Raw genomic sequence first — 15,064 nt, forward strand, 5'->3', positions numbered from 1 at the left:
TTTAGGCACAATTATTTGCCCAGCAGATTAACACTACCTGGGCCCATAAACATATATACGTTATAGATGGATCAATAAACTGGGAGGTTAATGCACACACATTTATAAAAAATCTTCACATTAATTCCTATTATGTCTTTCAAAAGTGACTCTTTATTTCTTTGCTTTTTAAAATCTTAAAGAGGCTACAAACAGATAAAGAAAGACTCCTCCTTGTGCTTAAGACTGCTCCATTCATTTTTACATTCAGTAAAAGTCGCTGTCATCATCGTAATCTATCATTTGAATCTGGTCTTTTTTCTTCTCCTCTTCCTCCTCTTGAGACTCATCTTCATCTGTCTTCTCTTCTTTCTTGTCTTTCTGGTGAAACTCCTGGTATATTCCGGTCAACACTTTGGCCGCTTCCAGAGACACTTTCAGATTTCCTATCACTTCCTTGTCTTCATCCAGACTCAAAACTAGAGGAAAGGGGAACACAGATATTAGAAATACTGAAAGAAAACTCCATGTTTTATACATCACATCACACAAGACATTGGATGAAAGGATTTTAATAAAGTTAAAGTTAATTGGCACTAGTCTGAATTATCTTGAAGAGTCTTGGTGTTTTAGCTCAGTGGCATCAACAAATATCGTACTCCACGTAATTAATACAGCACACTTTCACAACACCTACTGTCGATTTGTTGCTCAATGACATCATTTCCAGTGAGCAGTAGTTCCTTCAGGTCCAGGAAAGCATGTCCAACGTCCACACACTCCTCCTCATCATCCATCGGCTCACTGACTACTGTGAACTTTAACCTGCCATGACACACATTAACACACACATTCATGAATCATTTTGTAAAATGGGGTTGGAGATATGCGTAAATAGCAGAGATAAAACACCAACAACACTTCATTACCTGCCCTGGTTGGGGTCAGTGCCCTCCAGCATGGTGTAAAGATACTGCCTGAGTGGAGCAGACTGGGAACCATCCACATAGATCACTGAGAGGGAGGAAGACAGGCTTTTATGAAGGATCTTAGAATCTAAAACTTCATAAACACAAAGCCAACAAAGTTTCACCCTCACCTCGTGTGAAGTTGTAGTGAATCTCCTCCCCCGTGGTGGGTTTGCGGAGGGACATCGGTGTTTCCGTGGTCTCCATCGGGACACCCAGCAGCCGATATTCCACATAAACACGTTGTACCGACTCATCCATCGCCACATGTGAGGATGGTTCAAATGTCAGAGACAGAATCTCAACTCTGAGCTTGTCTCCCTGAAACACCATCAAAATGGAAAGAAAAGGTCAAACTTTTCTGCTGCAGATCTGCATACAAATGATTCAAAACTGCTTCCCCTTACAGTAATTGCAGTACTTGTACTGTAGGTTGAACAGTGCTCATAGGCTCTTTGTTGGAGGAGTCGTGCTTTGTTTTTCTCCTTAGCACTTTTAATCTTTAATCACAGCCCCCAAAGTAGAAACTTGGTTGCACAAAGTTTGGGGGCTGTGAATTCAATATAGTCTTTCTAATTTATTTATTGTGATTGTTCATAGGAAATATACTACTTGTCAGTTTATATATAATGCAGTTATTGAGCATTGGTACAATTTAATTCAATTCAATTCAATTTAATGTATGTAGCACCAAATACAATTCAGATTCTGTCAAGACGCTTAGAATCCATGTGGCCTGAACCCCCAGACCAAGCCCTAAGGCTACAGCGGCAAGGAAAAACTACCTTTTAACAGAAGGAAACCTTGAGCAGAACCCGACTCATTTGGGGGGAACCCATTTGCCGCTGGCCAGCTGTGCTGAGAGGTACAAAGATTTTAGAATATTTTGATATCACCTCTGTTGTATACTGTATAATAGCACAGTAACAGCCCCATGTGGTGCTAAATTTTCCTCCTTCATTCACACATATCACCATCTCACTTAGACACTTCAATCTTACCTTCCTCATTTTTCTCTTAGGTGAAATGACGATAATGTCGCTTTGTGAGGAACTTGACCTTGAAGATTCTGGGGCGTCACTGTCTCCTGCAGCAGCTGTATAGTCAAAGAAAAACATGAGAAGAATTTAGAGATGAAAGCCCTGTAGCATGCAATAGCTTCACGTGTATATTGTACTACTATATCATGTAAAGGTTTTGAAGTCAGATGGTTTATGATATCATCATTTTTTGTATATATATAAGCAATGGCACAATGAGGCTTTAAATTACTGCAGGAAACTCAAAGTAGGTCTATTATGTGCCTGTGAATAGTTACCACTCCCGCTCTTCTCCTCTTCTTCACCTTCTTCAACCACTGACACCTGATCCACAGAGGGAAACTCCTGGAAAACAGATATATGAGCCCATTCACCAACAAGTTCCCATTTAGTGTCTTTTCATTCGAAATTGCTTCAATTATCGTTGCACAACGTGGCTTTGACTGGAAAGGATTCTACCGGATGCAGTTTTCGTGTCTTTAAGAAACAGAAAACAAGCTGACCTGAGTCCTGGCATCACTTGCAGAGCTTCTCCTCGATGGTGTCGTTGGTGATTGTCTGGAAGACGTTCCCTCTGAAGATCTTCAATGAAATTAAAAAAATACTTTCAGGATATTTTCATTGCTTTTACTAATATCTTATACATATCACATAGAGGGCAAAATTGTGACTGTTGTAAGCACCGGTTGAGGAATACAATCATTTAGTGTTTTAATCAGATTTTTTTAATGTTTAGGTTCATTTTGGACTCATTTCTACTCAACTACTCAAATCTGTTAACATCTTTTGTATCATTGAGCTCTGTGAATAGCCTGTACACAAACATACATCAAAATCTAAATGAAATGAAAAACACTAATCAGTATCTCACCTGGTAGTTGGTAAATAAGAGGGCGTGGTCAGTCTGGGCTCAGGTGTCAGGTGAGGTGTTCTCTGGTGAAGTTCAGGTGACCTCTTTGTAGATCTCTTTCTGTCTGTAGACGGTGGTTTCACTAAGGTGATTTTCTCTGGTCGGAGGTCCTGTGAGCTTTTCTGTTTGACAGATGGAGGTCGAGGCTGTAAGCAGACAAATACATGAGCCCACATGCATGTCCGTATTGTGTGCTGAGAACACTCATCCGCCTATAATTCCACCTGAAACCTTACCCAGGATTTTATTTCTTTCTGCACAGCTTTGGTTTCTCTTGGCTCAGGTTGCTGAGTCTGTGGTGAAGCCAAAGAGGAACAGAAATTAGGTTAGAGAACAGAAGCGTCTTTCAACATACAAGTATCATATTTTAGCATTTACACACTGCTTTTTGTTAGTGTATTCATGTAAAACACACAAAAGCATCTCCTGAGAGCTTTACTGGTAATTTCCCAAATGTTTGGCCATAACAGAAATAAGTAGTATCACCTTTACTCTGGGTTTGGCTATTGGTTTCTGTGATGAGTCAGCCTCCTTCTCAGTGCTTTCCATCGCCCTGCCTTTTCCAACTTCACCCGACAAACCATCCACCTGTGGCTGGAAGGGGTATTTCCATTTCATCATGACTCTGACCGTGCCTCGAGGTCCACCGGCTGGATCCCTCAGAACATAATCACCTGGCAGGATGGACAGAAACATTTCCAAACTGCTGAACGAAGCTGCTTCTTGATAGAACATTGATTCTAAACTGCAGCTGGTGAAGTTCTCTAGAGATCAGTTTGCCCTTCCACCTGAGACTATTAATACACTGGGGATTGTTACAAGTGAATATGGTTGTTCTCGTATTTGAACAGGTTTAGAGGAAAGACCTCAGACATTAGTAAAGCTGATAGTATGGGACCAGTTATGTGAAATGTTTGTCATATAATGCAACTTTAACAAAAACCATGCTGGCTTCCACCATCTCTCTCACTCATGTCCAGTGGTGAAATGAAACTACAAAAGTACAAATTTTTGTACAAACATACAATTTCTTTTCATGCCTCTCTCTATTTCTATTTCACAAAACTTTACAAATTAATATTTCTGCTCACAAAACATATAACAAAACTTTAAAAATATGTAGTTTCTTTCTAAATTAAACTATCCAAATTTGTTTACATAAGTACAGTTGAAACGATTAGTCAATCAACCAGTTGTCATTTTACAGTCAATTGGCGACTATCTTGATAATTGTCTAGACTAGAGCACTTGCGACGGCATTTTAAATTATTTTTAACAATCAATCAATTAATGGATAAAATAATCAGCATATTAATCCATAATAAAAAATAATTAGTAGTTGCAGTTGAATGCAATATAGTTCAACTGGAGCTTCACTTCAACCAACTACAACGGTAACATCCTTCTTTTACATTAATGCAGGAATAAAAACAATGCTCACATGCAGTTACAGGAGTTTTACTTGTCACAGAGTACTTTTAAAGTGTTGCATCATTAGTAGTGAAGTATTTTAGCAATTAGAGATCAGCATTATGTATAGTTTCTTTGTCAGTGGTAAGTTTGCTTTGGATGTGGTAGTAGTCTTGCAGCTAGCATCAGCATTTAGAGGGGTTTGGAGAGTTTATAAGTATAGTTTCTTTGTCACTTTTTAGCAGTTGGCACTAGGTATTCAGCATCTTGCACTAGCTAACTGGTAGCATCGGCACTGGTTGCTATCTGGAGCATCTCCTGAATGGGCCTGGGCCAGTTGAACGTAGCAGTGTTGTTTGGATTGTGTAGAAGCAGTGTGAACTGGCACTAGAGGGGTGAATCTGGGACGCCAGAGTTCACCTCCTAGCCTCCTGGAAGTTTTATGGGACTAAATAGGTGAAACACCGTTGAAGGGAGGTTTCCACCCGATGACCCCCAGAGATGTGTTAGGAATCACTGCTCACTGGTGTGTATAGGGATAGGTCAGGGATCCTAGATCCTTCATTGAGTGCACATCCTTTTTGTTTGGAGCACAGGTGTCTTGTGTTTAAACTGACGTTACTTAAGTAAAGGATATGAGTATATCCTCCACCACCACTCACCTCTTATCTCCCTGCCTGTAGCCAGGGCTCGCAGGGGGACAGGGGTCTTGGCCAGATATGCTGGTGGTATTTGCTCATCACTGGCATCAAACACATAAACCCACAGACTGCTAGACCTGGGCAAAAGTATAGTTAAATATTGTTAGCATAATTGAAAGCATTGACTTTACAAGAACTGAAACTTGACAAGATCACGTCCTTAATTCAAACTAGCATACCTGAGGTAGTGCAGCACATCAGCAGTTACTGCCAGTGGGAAGCTGATGGCATCATTGAACACCGGATCAGTGGTACACTGGACCGTTCTGGAGACGTGAGGTGGAAGGTCGTAGAAGCGGTAGGTCAGGTAGGCATCAGGGAGGAGACCCGGCCACCGAGCATTAAGGCCCACACAGCGCTCCAACATTACCACCAACTCATTGGGGATTCCTCCACCATAGTCGTGTAACTCCTGCAATAAATAATACATAAATGTCATAAACACAGATCCTGTACATGTTTACAGGCAGAATATCGCAGTTTAAAGTGTGATTTCAGACAAATTATGAAGAAAACCATCTTAATGGTTAGTAAGGCTAATATTATGTAGCTGTCATTATAATGGTTTTGTATCAAGGACTTAATAGTTACACAAATTCTGCCACCACTTCAGTTCAATTTAATTCAATGCAACTTCATTTATCTCTACATAGACAACTGAATACAGAAGCTTGCCAACTAGGTCAACACATACAGACACAATAGAGAAGAAAATACAGAAAACCCCCGTTAATAACACAAATACAAAAAAACCCCAAAAACGATTAAATCAGATCAAATCAAAAGCATTAAGCGAATATGTGGAAGTAGTGGGAATTTTTAGTTTTTTAAAAGAACAAGAACTGGCCTGCAAAGATGTGTTTTTTAATTTTGTCATTTGTGGCATATACAACTTTTAAATTTTTTTTAAAGTTTCCTTTTTTCTGGGGTGATGTGATAAATGAGTAGTTAGGATACTAAATGTCTTAAGCTGTATGCCCCTGGTTCGATTCCCAGTTGTCCTGGACTTTTGGACATTTGGACATTTTGTTTCTGTACTCTCTCTCTCCAAATTTCTTGTCTCTCTCCACTTTCATTAGCAAATAAAGGCATAAAGCGGCCAAAAATTCTTTAAAAATCTCCCTACAGAAACCATTTTGCACTAAACCTTTCTGTAAATAGTTGTCATCAGAACTTAGTGGTTGCAGAGAAACAAATTCAAATCAAACTGTGTGGATTATTCAGACTAACCAAGAAATTGTTGCTAGACAGACAAAAATTGAAACAAAACCAAAACTACTGCAACTATTAGGTGAGAAACTATGAAAACTTTTAAATTTAAGATGATCGCATCCTTCAGTTATAAAAACTATACTGAATTCATGAAATGTTCAAAGACAGACAAGTCATTTGTCTTTACACGTGTTCTCAACAAACACAAAGATCGCACAATATATGCAGTATGAGCTGAGAACTTGAGATGTGTTTATGCACAATGTGGATACACATTTCAGCATAATTGTATTTAAATCATCAGGAGACTGCAATTTGCATCCCTGGCCGAAAAGGCCTCTTTGAACATAAACGTTAATAAGACAAATTTTGTTCTTCTCTCTGTTGTACCTCATGACTGCTGTCTTGCCAGCCAAGACAAGTCTGCAGAGGACTCTTCTGTGTTGCTGTTTTCCTTTCAGCTCCGCTCTCCTCTACAGTGTCCATGGGCTCTGCAGGAGGGAACAGGCGCACCCAGAAATCCACAGCACCAACAAATTCACCCTCCTGTCCTGGGAGAGGGACAGAGAAAGGCAGTCAAACCAGTGGACATTACCAAACAAGGAGGGGAAGAAGCTTCAAATCCACTACGTTGCTTTTTCTGTATACAACATTCGCTCACCTGTGATATTGACACGTCCACCGATACGCTCTCCTCTCCTCTCCATTGCACCCATGACAGACATTTGTCCACTTCCATGAGTCACAAACCTGACTCCTCCTAAGGCCTGGTGAAGCTCCACTCTGACCCTTGACCCCTGACCTCCCAGTCTGCCCAGATCTCGGGGCGTCAGAGCGTAGCGGGACGTAAAACCGTAGTGAGGTTGAGTTCCTGACACCAGAGGAGTGGAGTGGACCTCAAAGTCCAGCAGGCTGTAGGTGCAGAAGGTCACCATGTCTTCACCTCTGTTTGCTCCAGAACGGATGCTGCCCATGATGCGAAGTCCTGCAGGGGTGAAGGTGGCAGCCTGGAGGTGCACAAACAACAGATATGAGTGTCATAAGAAAAGCGTCTAGAAAACTTCAAATCAGAAAACATCACTGCAGAGTCTGGGTTTGCCTTTAGGTGGATTTCCAGCAGCGACTCTCCGGCTCTCAGCTGAGAAAATGACATGTCATCCTCAACAGGCTGCACCACCTCCTGATCTCCAGCTGGCCAGGTGTACTGCGTTGGTATGTTCTGTGTGTAGTGTCTCGGTCTGTACGCCAACTCTTTCAACTGGGCTTCAGGTACAAATAAAAAATGGAAAGGTTTCGTGAGGTTTTGCTTCTAAATAAAGTGGAAACGTTCAAACATTACATCCTACATGTCAGTAATCAGTGTCAGACATTACAGAAGCAATGAATAAGGAATTGTATTGGGTTCTGTTGATTATACTGATTCAAGAGAAGTTGATTTTGCTGCTATACCTTGTAGAGTGTTGATCTGTAGAGCTCTTTTTGATAAAAGTTTGTCTTTCTCCACCATCCTCCTCCTGTCCTCCTCTCGCTCTTGTTCCACCTTCTGGTTCACTGTATTTAACTCTTCCTTAGAGGTGAGATGGAATGTTTTATTGAGACGTGAAAAGTTAAAATGAAAACTAAAAGTGGCGATTTCAGTTCAGAAAATGTGTGTGTACCTGCAGGTCTTTAGTGATTCGATGCTCCACTATTAGCAGGTTTCTGGTTTTCTGTAACTCCAGCACAGTCTCCGCATGCGATGCCTGGATGTTTAGCAGCTCACGGCTCGGATCTTCAACGTTCCCTTCAGCCAGGAGGAAGTGCAGACCCTCCCTGCTCTCCTGCTGCATCCTAAAAGCCTGTAGATGGAAGGATAACATAGCTTTACATGTTTTGTCTGATGCAGAATCAGCCTTTTGGATTGTGAGCATAAGTTTAAGTAAAGTAAACCCTGATAAAAGGAAAGAATGACCTTTTAAAAATGATTACTCTCAATCATTGTTTATCTCTATCATTTAGCTGCTGGTGAGTTTTCTTTGGCTAAAACCTCTTTAGGGAACCCAAAAAATGCCTCTGTGCAGGAACAAAACTGGCTTGAGACCAGTTTGTTTAGTCTATTTATTAAAAAACAATCCTAAAAAGTACAAGAGACTCCAAACCTTGATCTGCAAAAGGGTTTCACTGAGATCCTCCACACTCATATCAAACTCCTGCAACAGAGGGGAGAGAGACAAGATTAAAACCATGTCAAGGGATCTGCTTAGACACAAAAGCAGAAAATCTGAGTTTTTCTTGTGAAATAGCCTCTCAGCAGTGTTTCATCCACTTGTTACTTTCTGACCTTGGTGACGGAGTCCAGTCTGTCCTGCAGAGCAGCGACCTGCTCTCTATAATGAAGAATCTCCCGTTCCAGATGCTCTTGCTTGTCTCCTGATTCAAATGAAATTCATCATGATTAATCCATTTGTTTCATATCAAACTGAAAAGGATGCAACATGCTGAGGCTCTTTACCTCTTTCTTGCTCCCTCTGCTCTTCTAATATTTCCTTATCTTGTCTCAGTTTCTCCTTCTCCATCTCCAGCCTGGCTCTCTCCTCCCTCTCTGCTTGCAGCATTTCCTCCAGTCTCTGGATATCCATCCTGGCGATGTTTTCCTCCACCATCTCCCTCTTCTGGTCCACCTCTTTAGGTTTTCTCGCCTGGCCATCATGGTTGCTTTGGGCTGATAATGTACTAAAAGAATGAAACAGTCAGGTTTAATTAACCCTGCAATAAAGATTTGTCTTCTTAAATCAATTATTGATTTGATGCTTTATTTAGGTTGGTAAATTCATTAACATTTGACTAAATCCAAACATTTCAGAGGTCACAGGTGCTTTATCTTTAGTTTTTTAGAAACCTCTGTGTTTATGTGCCCGAGTACCTTGAGGACAATGACTTACCGCTCTAGTAGAGTGTCATAGTTTTCTTTAATCAGATCCCTCTCTCCCTCCACATCTGAAATCCTCTCCTGGAGCTAAAAGAGAAAACAACTTGAAAATGCCGACAACATTTGACATGATTTCCAGACTTTTATAACAAATATCTGCCTCCTTTAGGTGTCTTCTCTTAGTGTAACTTCAGATCTAGGTGTGGTACCTGGTCCAGTGTCTGCAGAGACAGAGTAGTGCTGGTAAGTTGTCCCTCCAGTGCCACAGCTCTCTGTCTTTCCTGCTTCAGTTGTTCAGTCAACTCCTCCACTTTCTCCAGCAGAGCTCCCTGGCTTTCCTTCAGCGACCTCTGACTCTGCAGAAAAGACACGATACAGTCAAGATTATTTGAAAGAGAAGGACTACTTGTTGAAATTTGCATGCATATGACAAGATGTTTACCTCTTCTAACTGATGTTCATAAGCCTAGAAAGAAAGAAAGCAAAAAAAGAAAGAAAGAAGCATGTCCAGTAAGCTGATTTACAACAGAAAAAAACATTTGCAGAATAAATGACTGGCAGATAAGAAGTCTAACCTCTTGCAGGTCAGTGAACTTCTCCTGGGTGACTCTCAGGGCAACGCTCTTGTCTGAAAGCTGCTTTTGTAGACGGATTAGATCCACGTTCTCTCTGATAGTTATTCTGAAAGAGATAAGAGATAGTTTATTATTAACCCATTATGATTGTTTGATTTATTTGTACTGACATTGTTGTAAAAGCAGAAGCAGCAGTGAGGAGAGTGGTGGAAAGAAAACATAACAATGTCTTTTTCTTATCTTGTTTGTGTTTAAACAGCTATAAAAGCCTTCCTCGATGAAAGAGTACATGAAAATGTACCCACAGAACATTATATATGAATATATTTTAGTATAAGAGCATAGCTTTGGTAGCATGCAATAGAATGCTTAAGAGTAAAAACATGACATGGAAAAAACAAGTTACAGTCAAATTGAGCTTCTTTCAGATTGAAACTTAAGTACAGTTGCGCTACTTCTGAGTTTACATTATTGTGCACATTTTGCAAAGTCATGGCTGTGATTGCAACTGTAGCGAAGTAAAGCACTTCAACAGAAATATATTAACATATAAAAGCAACTTCACATATACTTTATAAATTAGGAAATGCACAAAATGTCATTTGACTATAAATAATGTCAAGCCTGCACCAACTGCATTAGTAACATTAATGTAGTAGTATTTCTGCTGTAGCCACCTGTGTCTGTCAGACTGCTGTTTCCTCATCTCCCGAACGGTTCCCTCAATCTCCTTCTCTTTCTCCCTCAGAGTGTCCCTGAGCGCCTGAGCAGTCAGCTCCAGCTCTGCCATCCTCACCTGCTCCGCCACACTGGACCTGCTGGATGGGGGAGATGTGGGGATGAGGGCAGAAGCATGAGGGAGTTTGGGATAGACGATGGATGGACGATCAGAAGTTTACAGAAGGGAAAGAAAAAATATGATGTCCAATGTCGGAAATTATAGTTAATTGTAGGTGTGTTTACAAATATTTAATAGATATACTGAAATATACAGTCAAAGAAGCTAAGATATGATGATAGTAATTATTTAGGAGAGTGAAAAGCACCATAATAAACTGTATTGATGATATATGCAGGAACAAAAATGGCATATGGGCTGGAAGTGGCTCATGAAATAGATGGTGAGAAGTCTATCAAGAAGGTTGAGAAGGACATTCTGTGAGGTTCTCGTGTCACTGCACTTGGTAGAAGATAAGAGGTGAGAATCACACTTTAAGAAGATCTATGATGCATGTTGACATGATAAAGAATCTTAAGGCTCGAGCACTGAAAAGCACCCAAAAGAATTGCATTTTAAAGGCCTAAACATGCTCAGAAACTCATGAAATTTTGTCCACAAATCAGGATCAGTGAAAAATTCGATATTTTATGGGATTTTATGTGTGCAGAAAAATGGCTCCCTAGCGCTACCTGCAACATTTGTAACATCTACCACAGGTGGGACGCTTCATCTACATCTACGAGATCTGGGAGGCATATGTAGCACATCAGGGTACACAAGAAGAGTCAGTGGCATCCAAATCCTAAACCCAATAGGAAGTCAGCCATTTTGCATTAACTGAGATTTTTTGTTATTTCTGCTCAAATTCAGGGCTTAAATCCTCATAGGGGGTAACTCCAAGAGACCTCAGCTTTGGCCAGTGTATACACAACTGGCCTTAATGATGAGGATTTATCAGAATTTTCTGCAAAAGTCTCAGGGCGTCGCCATGGCGGCCCCCTGAACTTTGATGCTTGGCCATAAAACAGGAAGTGCTGTCTAACTCCCCTTTACGTGCTCCAATCTGCCTCAGATTTTACATGTTTGATCAGAATCCAGCCCTGATGGCATCCATATGCCAACATCCATTCACAGTCATAGTACCACCCGGTGGTAACAGAGAAGGATATTTCAACTTTGATGTGCTATTGTTAACCAATTGACCATATCAACCTCAAATGTAATGACCTAAGCTTATGACATTGATGATGATTCATGGTGAAAATTGTGACTTTTCCTCAAACGGCGTGTCAAGGGCCCATTGAACGCTGCTTGCAGCTTTAATTTAAATCGATGCTTTCTGTGTCAGCTGCAGTTAATACCAGCTTGGTTTGTTGTAGGCTACTGTGGAGGACTAAAGATCACGACTCCGCTTAATTTTTCCTTTCCTCAAATGATTATATGGTGTTCGAGTAAATCAGGGAGTTCCATATTAGATTAGAAATCAACAGTAACTATTGGTTAAGAACGATGCATTTTATGGCACTGCTGTTTCTGTAGGCTTATATTTACACACAGACCTGAGCAGAGAACATCATAGAAGATTAAGAATAAATGTAGGTTGGATCAGTGGTGGATGAATGAACCGTGCATACAGCTTTTTATTATCCTTTTGGTAATAATTGTGGGTCTGTCTCTCAGTGTTACCCCTGTGCTTGACTTGCAGGTGTAAAACGTTACCTTTTGCCAACACAGCAACTACAGGATGAGCCAGAGTAGGTAATGAATGTTTTTACACGCTAGACACTTACAATCTCTCCATCTCTGCCCTGGTGTCTTCCAGAGTGGGGCCATATCTTGGTGGTGCAGTCTGGGCTGCTCTCCTGACGCCACCCTCCACTTCGAGATTTTTACCTAACAACATAGAGAGGAAGAGAACAGCGAGAGTCAGAGCTTCAAGAGGGAGCAGCAGATTTCTGAAACTCTTACTCAGCTCCACACACACCTTTACTGTACTTGTACGGCGTGCGAGCCCCCAGGTCCATGATGTGCTGCTTGGCCAGGCTGAGTTTGTTCTGCAGCGCTCCTTTCTGGCTCTCCAGCATCGCCACTCTGGCCTCCAGTTCTTGTATGGTGTCCTCCATGTCTCTCTCCTTCACACCACTGGACCCAGGTCGGGCCTGACGGAGACGCATCAGTCTCGTGGACATCCTGAAGCAAAGCAGAGGGGTTAAAGTGACCACAGTTCATATATTCTGCTGGCACAGTTTAAGGAGTGCAAAATGTTAATCTGTCTGCTTCCATTACATACTGAGCTTCTCACTAAATAAGGTGTGACAGGAGCCTGGTGGTAGGTTAACGGTGTTTGCTAATCTTTCTGTGTGAATGAGTGTTACCTGCGTAGCCTCTGCTCCTGTGTACGAGTGTGTTGTCTCAGCACGCTGTTCTCCTCCTGCAGCCGGAGACAAAGGTCCTCCAGGTGCTCCCTGGGAAACCGAAACAGGCGCTGAGGATCTGCTGGAGACAGACACGTGAAGAAGTATAAACACGTTAACTGGAGGTGCAAATAGTAGAAAATGATCTGTACTTCAGTTGTAAAAAGACTGTATTCTTTCCATTTAAAGTATGAACGTTTGAGTGGAACTCTGATTGAGAATGTGGTTCTACCTTTTGTCTTCATGGCGTGATGCTTCTTCCAGGATCTGACATCACGTAGAGTATCTGGAAAAAAAAGCAGCAAGTTGATATTTGCAGGAATTTAAAAGCCTAAACCTTCTTTACACTCTTGCCATGAATATTGACTGTAAATCATAACTAAAAACTGAAGCTAAAATTTCAGATTTCTGATCACAATGTAGACCTAAAATAATTTATGCAGTAGATAACTATCTTTGCAGCTCTCTGCAAACACTGTTTGTTGGTTGACATTAAAATATGACAGTAGTTTTGTGCAGTAGGTGACACACAGGGATACGGCAGCTTAACAAAGGAATGTATTTTGGTCATTTTGACTAAATTTTAACAAACTGTTTAGCAAAAATTTTTCAGTTTTTACAGTGCATGTATGCAGAGGGTTTAAAGGACACTCATAGTGATTGGCAATTAGATAAATACATAATCAGTTTAATGAAATTTTAATTAAGTACATGATATTTAATGTTGAAAAAATATCAAATTTAAGCCAAATTATATTATGAATGATGATATTGTGAAGAACAGGGCAGTCTTCTGTTGTGTGGATAATAGTCTGCTATTCTAAAAGTCTATAATAGCCTTTTATAGCTGAATAGTCACATGTAGCTATCATAGACTGTATACGGCAGCTACGGATGTTAAAGTTTATGTTCTATATTCAGGATCTCTGCTGTTCATTCCTGCAACTCTAAGGTACTGTTCACTATAATTTGTCTGTTAAAACATGACACTACATTAGAAAAAGACAAATTATAAACGCCAACCTGGGACAGTTGGCATCAGTCCCCCTCTCATCAGTCCCACATCTCTGACTGGCAGATCTCCGGCCGTCTCGTCCACCACTGGCGACATCGCTATTCTCTACTCAGACTCAGCCAATCAGGAAGCTCCGGTCTTACAAACAGGAAAGTAGGTGAAACAAGGTCATACTAAATAATATTGTGACTATGACAAGTTAGTTTAATAATAGAGCCTTAAGAGATAATCCATTTCCTAGATTTCACCATCATGTTGACTGTATTCTGATGAAATGCTCATACACAAGATGACACCGACACACATTCATTGATCTTATGGTGGTTTTAAAGTCTACATGCATTGCTGTGTTTGTGTAATAAAAAATCACCACAACACTAAAAACAATGCTAACAAGAAGCTTGACTCACCCATATCCGTCGGCCCTCCAATTAGCCTCGGCCTCTGGTAAAGGAACGTCTATTCTTGATCCCGGTGTCCACTAGAACCTGCAGACTCTCTACATGTGTCTCCGCCCTGTGCTTGGATGACAGCAGTTTTAATCCCTCTTCAGCCTTTCCTCCCTCATTCTCTCACAGCCCTTTTTCATCTCAGTCCTAACAGACATCTTTCCAATCGAAATCCTTCCAAGAATTCACAACTGCGTCAAATTATTAATTGAAATGACTCTTGTGTTTGTGTGCGTACGTTTATTTCAGCAACATACATGAGTGTGCAGTATTTGTGTGTAATGCTTCCTCCCAATATTCAATCCTCAAGTCCATCTAAGTGCTGCCATCTGCCTTGAGGCTAATCCTATTTCTGTGCTAATCGGATTAGCGAGCGTCAGGTTGTAAAATCTAACATGTGTTCTGAAGTCAGTTTTGTGGTTTGCCTGTGATGACTGAGGACAGCTATTACTGGAGCAACGCAGGCCTCAGATCTGTGCTCGGTGTGCTGCTTTTTTTGGACAGCAGAAAGGAAGGGAGGAAGAAAAAGGGGAGGAGGATGAGTGTAAGCATTTATAATAGATAGAACAGGATACTGAAGGAGAGAGGGAAACCGAATGTAACTTATATTATGAATGAAGCATTAGATGGGTTGATATATAACTGAGGGACTTTTGAAATCCATGGGATATATCTTGCATAAATTTTTATTAAAAGTAAAAAATTTGATGTTTTTAATGTTCATTATGATCATGTCTTTACAAATTCCATAATTATTTATTA

General features: G+C 40.7%; 1 protein-coding gene across 3 annotated transcripts; it reads right to left on the minus strand.

The window, feature by feature from the left end:
- Positions 1–130: 130 nt before the first annotated feature.
- rpgrip1 (RPGR interacting protein 1) lies at positions 131–14,986 on the minus strand. 3 transcript variants are annotated; one of them, XM_055007645.1, is made up of 31 exons: positions 14,264–14,986; positions 13,862–13,991; positions 13,071–13,124; positions 12,800–12,917; positions 12,409–12,614; positions 12,215–12,317; positions 10,381–10,521; positions 9,704–9,809; positions 9,571–9,594; positions 9,338–9,484; positions 9,142–9,215; positions 8,712–8,932; positions 8,541–8,629; positions 8,359–8,409; positions 7,879–8,058; positions 7,670–7,787; positions 7,326–7,483; positions 6,882–7,233; positions 6,611–6,771; positions 5,188–5,420; positions 4,970–5,085; positions 3,384–3,571; positions 3,134–3,190; positions 2,859–3,043; positions 2,491–2,569; positions 2,266–2,332; positions 1,949–2,043; positions 1,079–1,268; positions 909–993; positions 677–804; positions 131–458 (listed from the first exon to the last, which is right to left on the minus strand). In XM_055007645.1, the coding sequence occupies exons 2-31, from the start codon at positions 13,947–13,949 to the stop codon at positions 247–249; spliced, it is 4,026 nt and encodes a 1,341-aa protein (XP_054863620.1). In that variant the 5' UTR covers positions 13,950–13,991; positions 14,264–14,986; the 3' UTR covers positions 131–246. The 3 variants fall into 3 exon arrangements, with proteins under 3 accessions (XP_054863620.1, XP_054863621.1, XP_054863619.1); XM_055007646.1 differs by having other exon boundaries at positions 2,859–3,019; positions 12,800–12,920; XM_055007644.1 differs by having other exon boundaries at positions 12,800–12,920.
- Between the last annotated feature and the right edge of the window lie 78 nt (positions 14,987–15,064).

This window comes from Amphiprion ocellaris, chromosome 23 (genome assembly GCF_022539595.1).
Source record: "Amphiprion ocellaris isolate individual 3 ecotype Okinawa chromosome 23, ASM2253959v1, whole genome shotgun sequence".
Classification (NCBI taxonomy): domain Eukaryota; kingdom Metazoa; phylum Chordata; class Actinopteri; family Pomacentridae; genus Amphiprion; species Amphiprion ocellaris.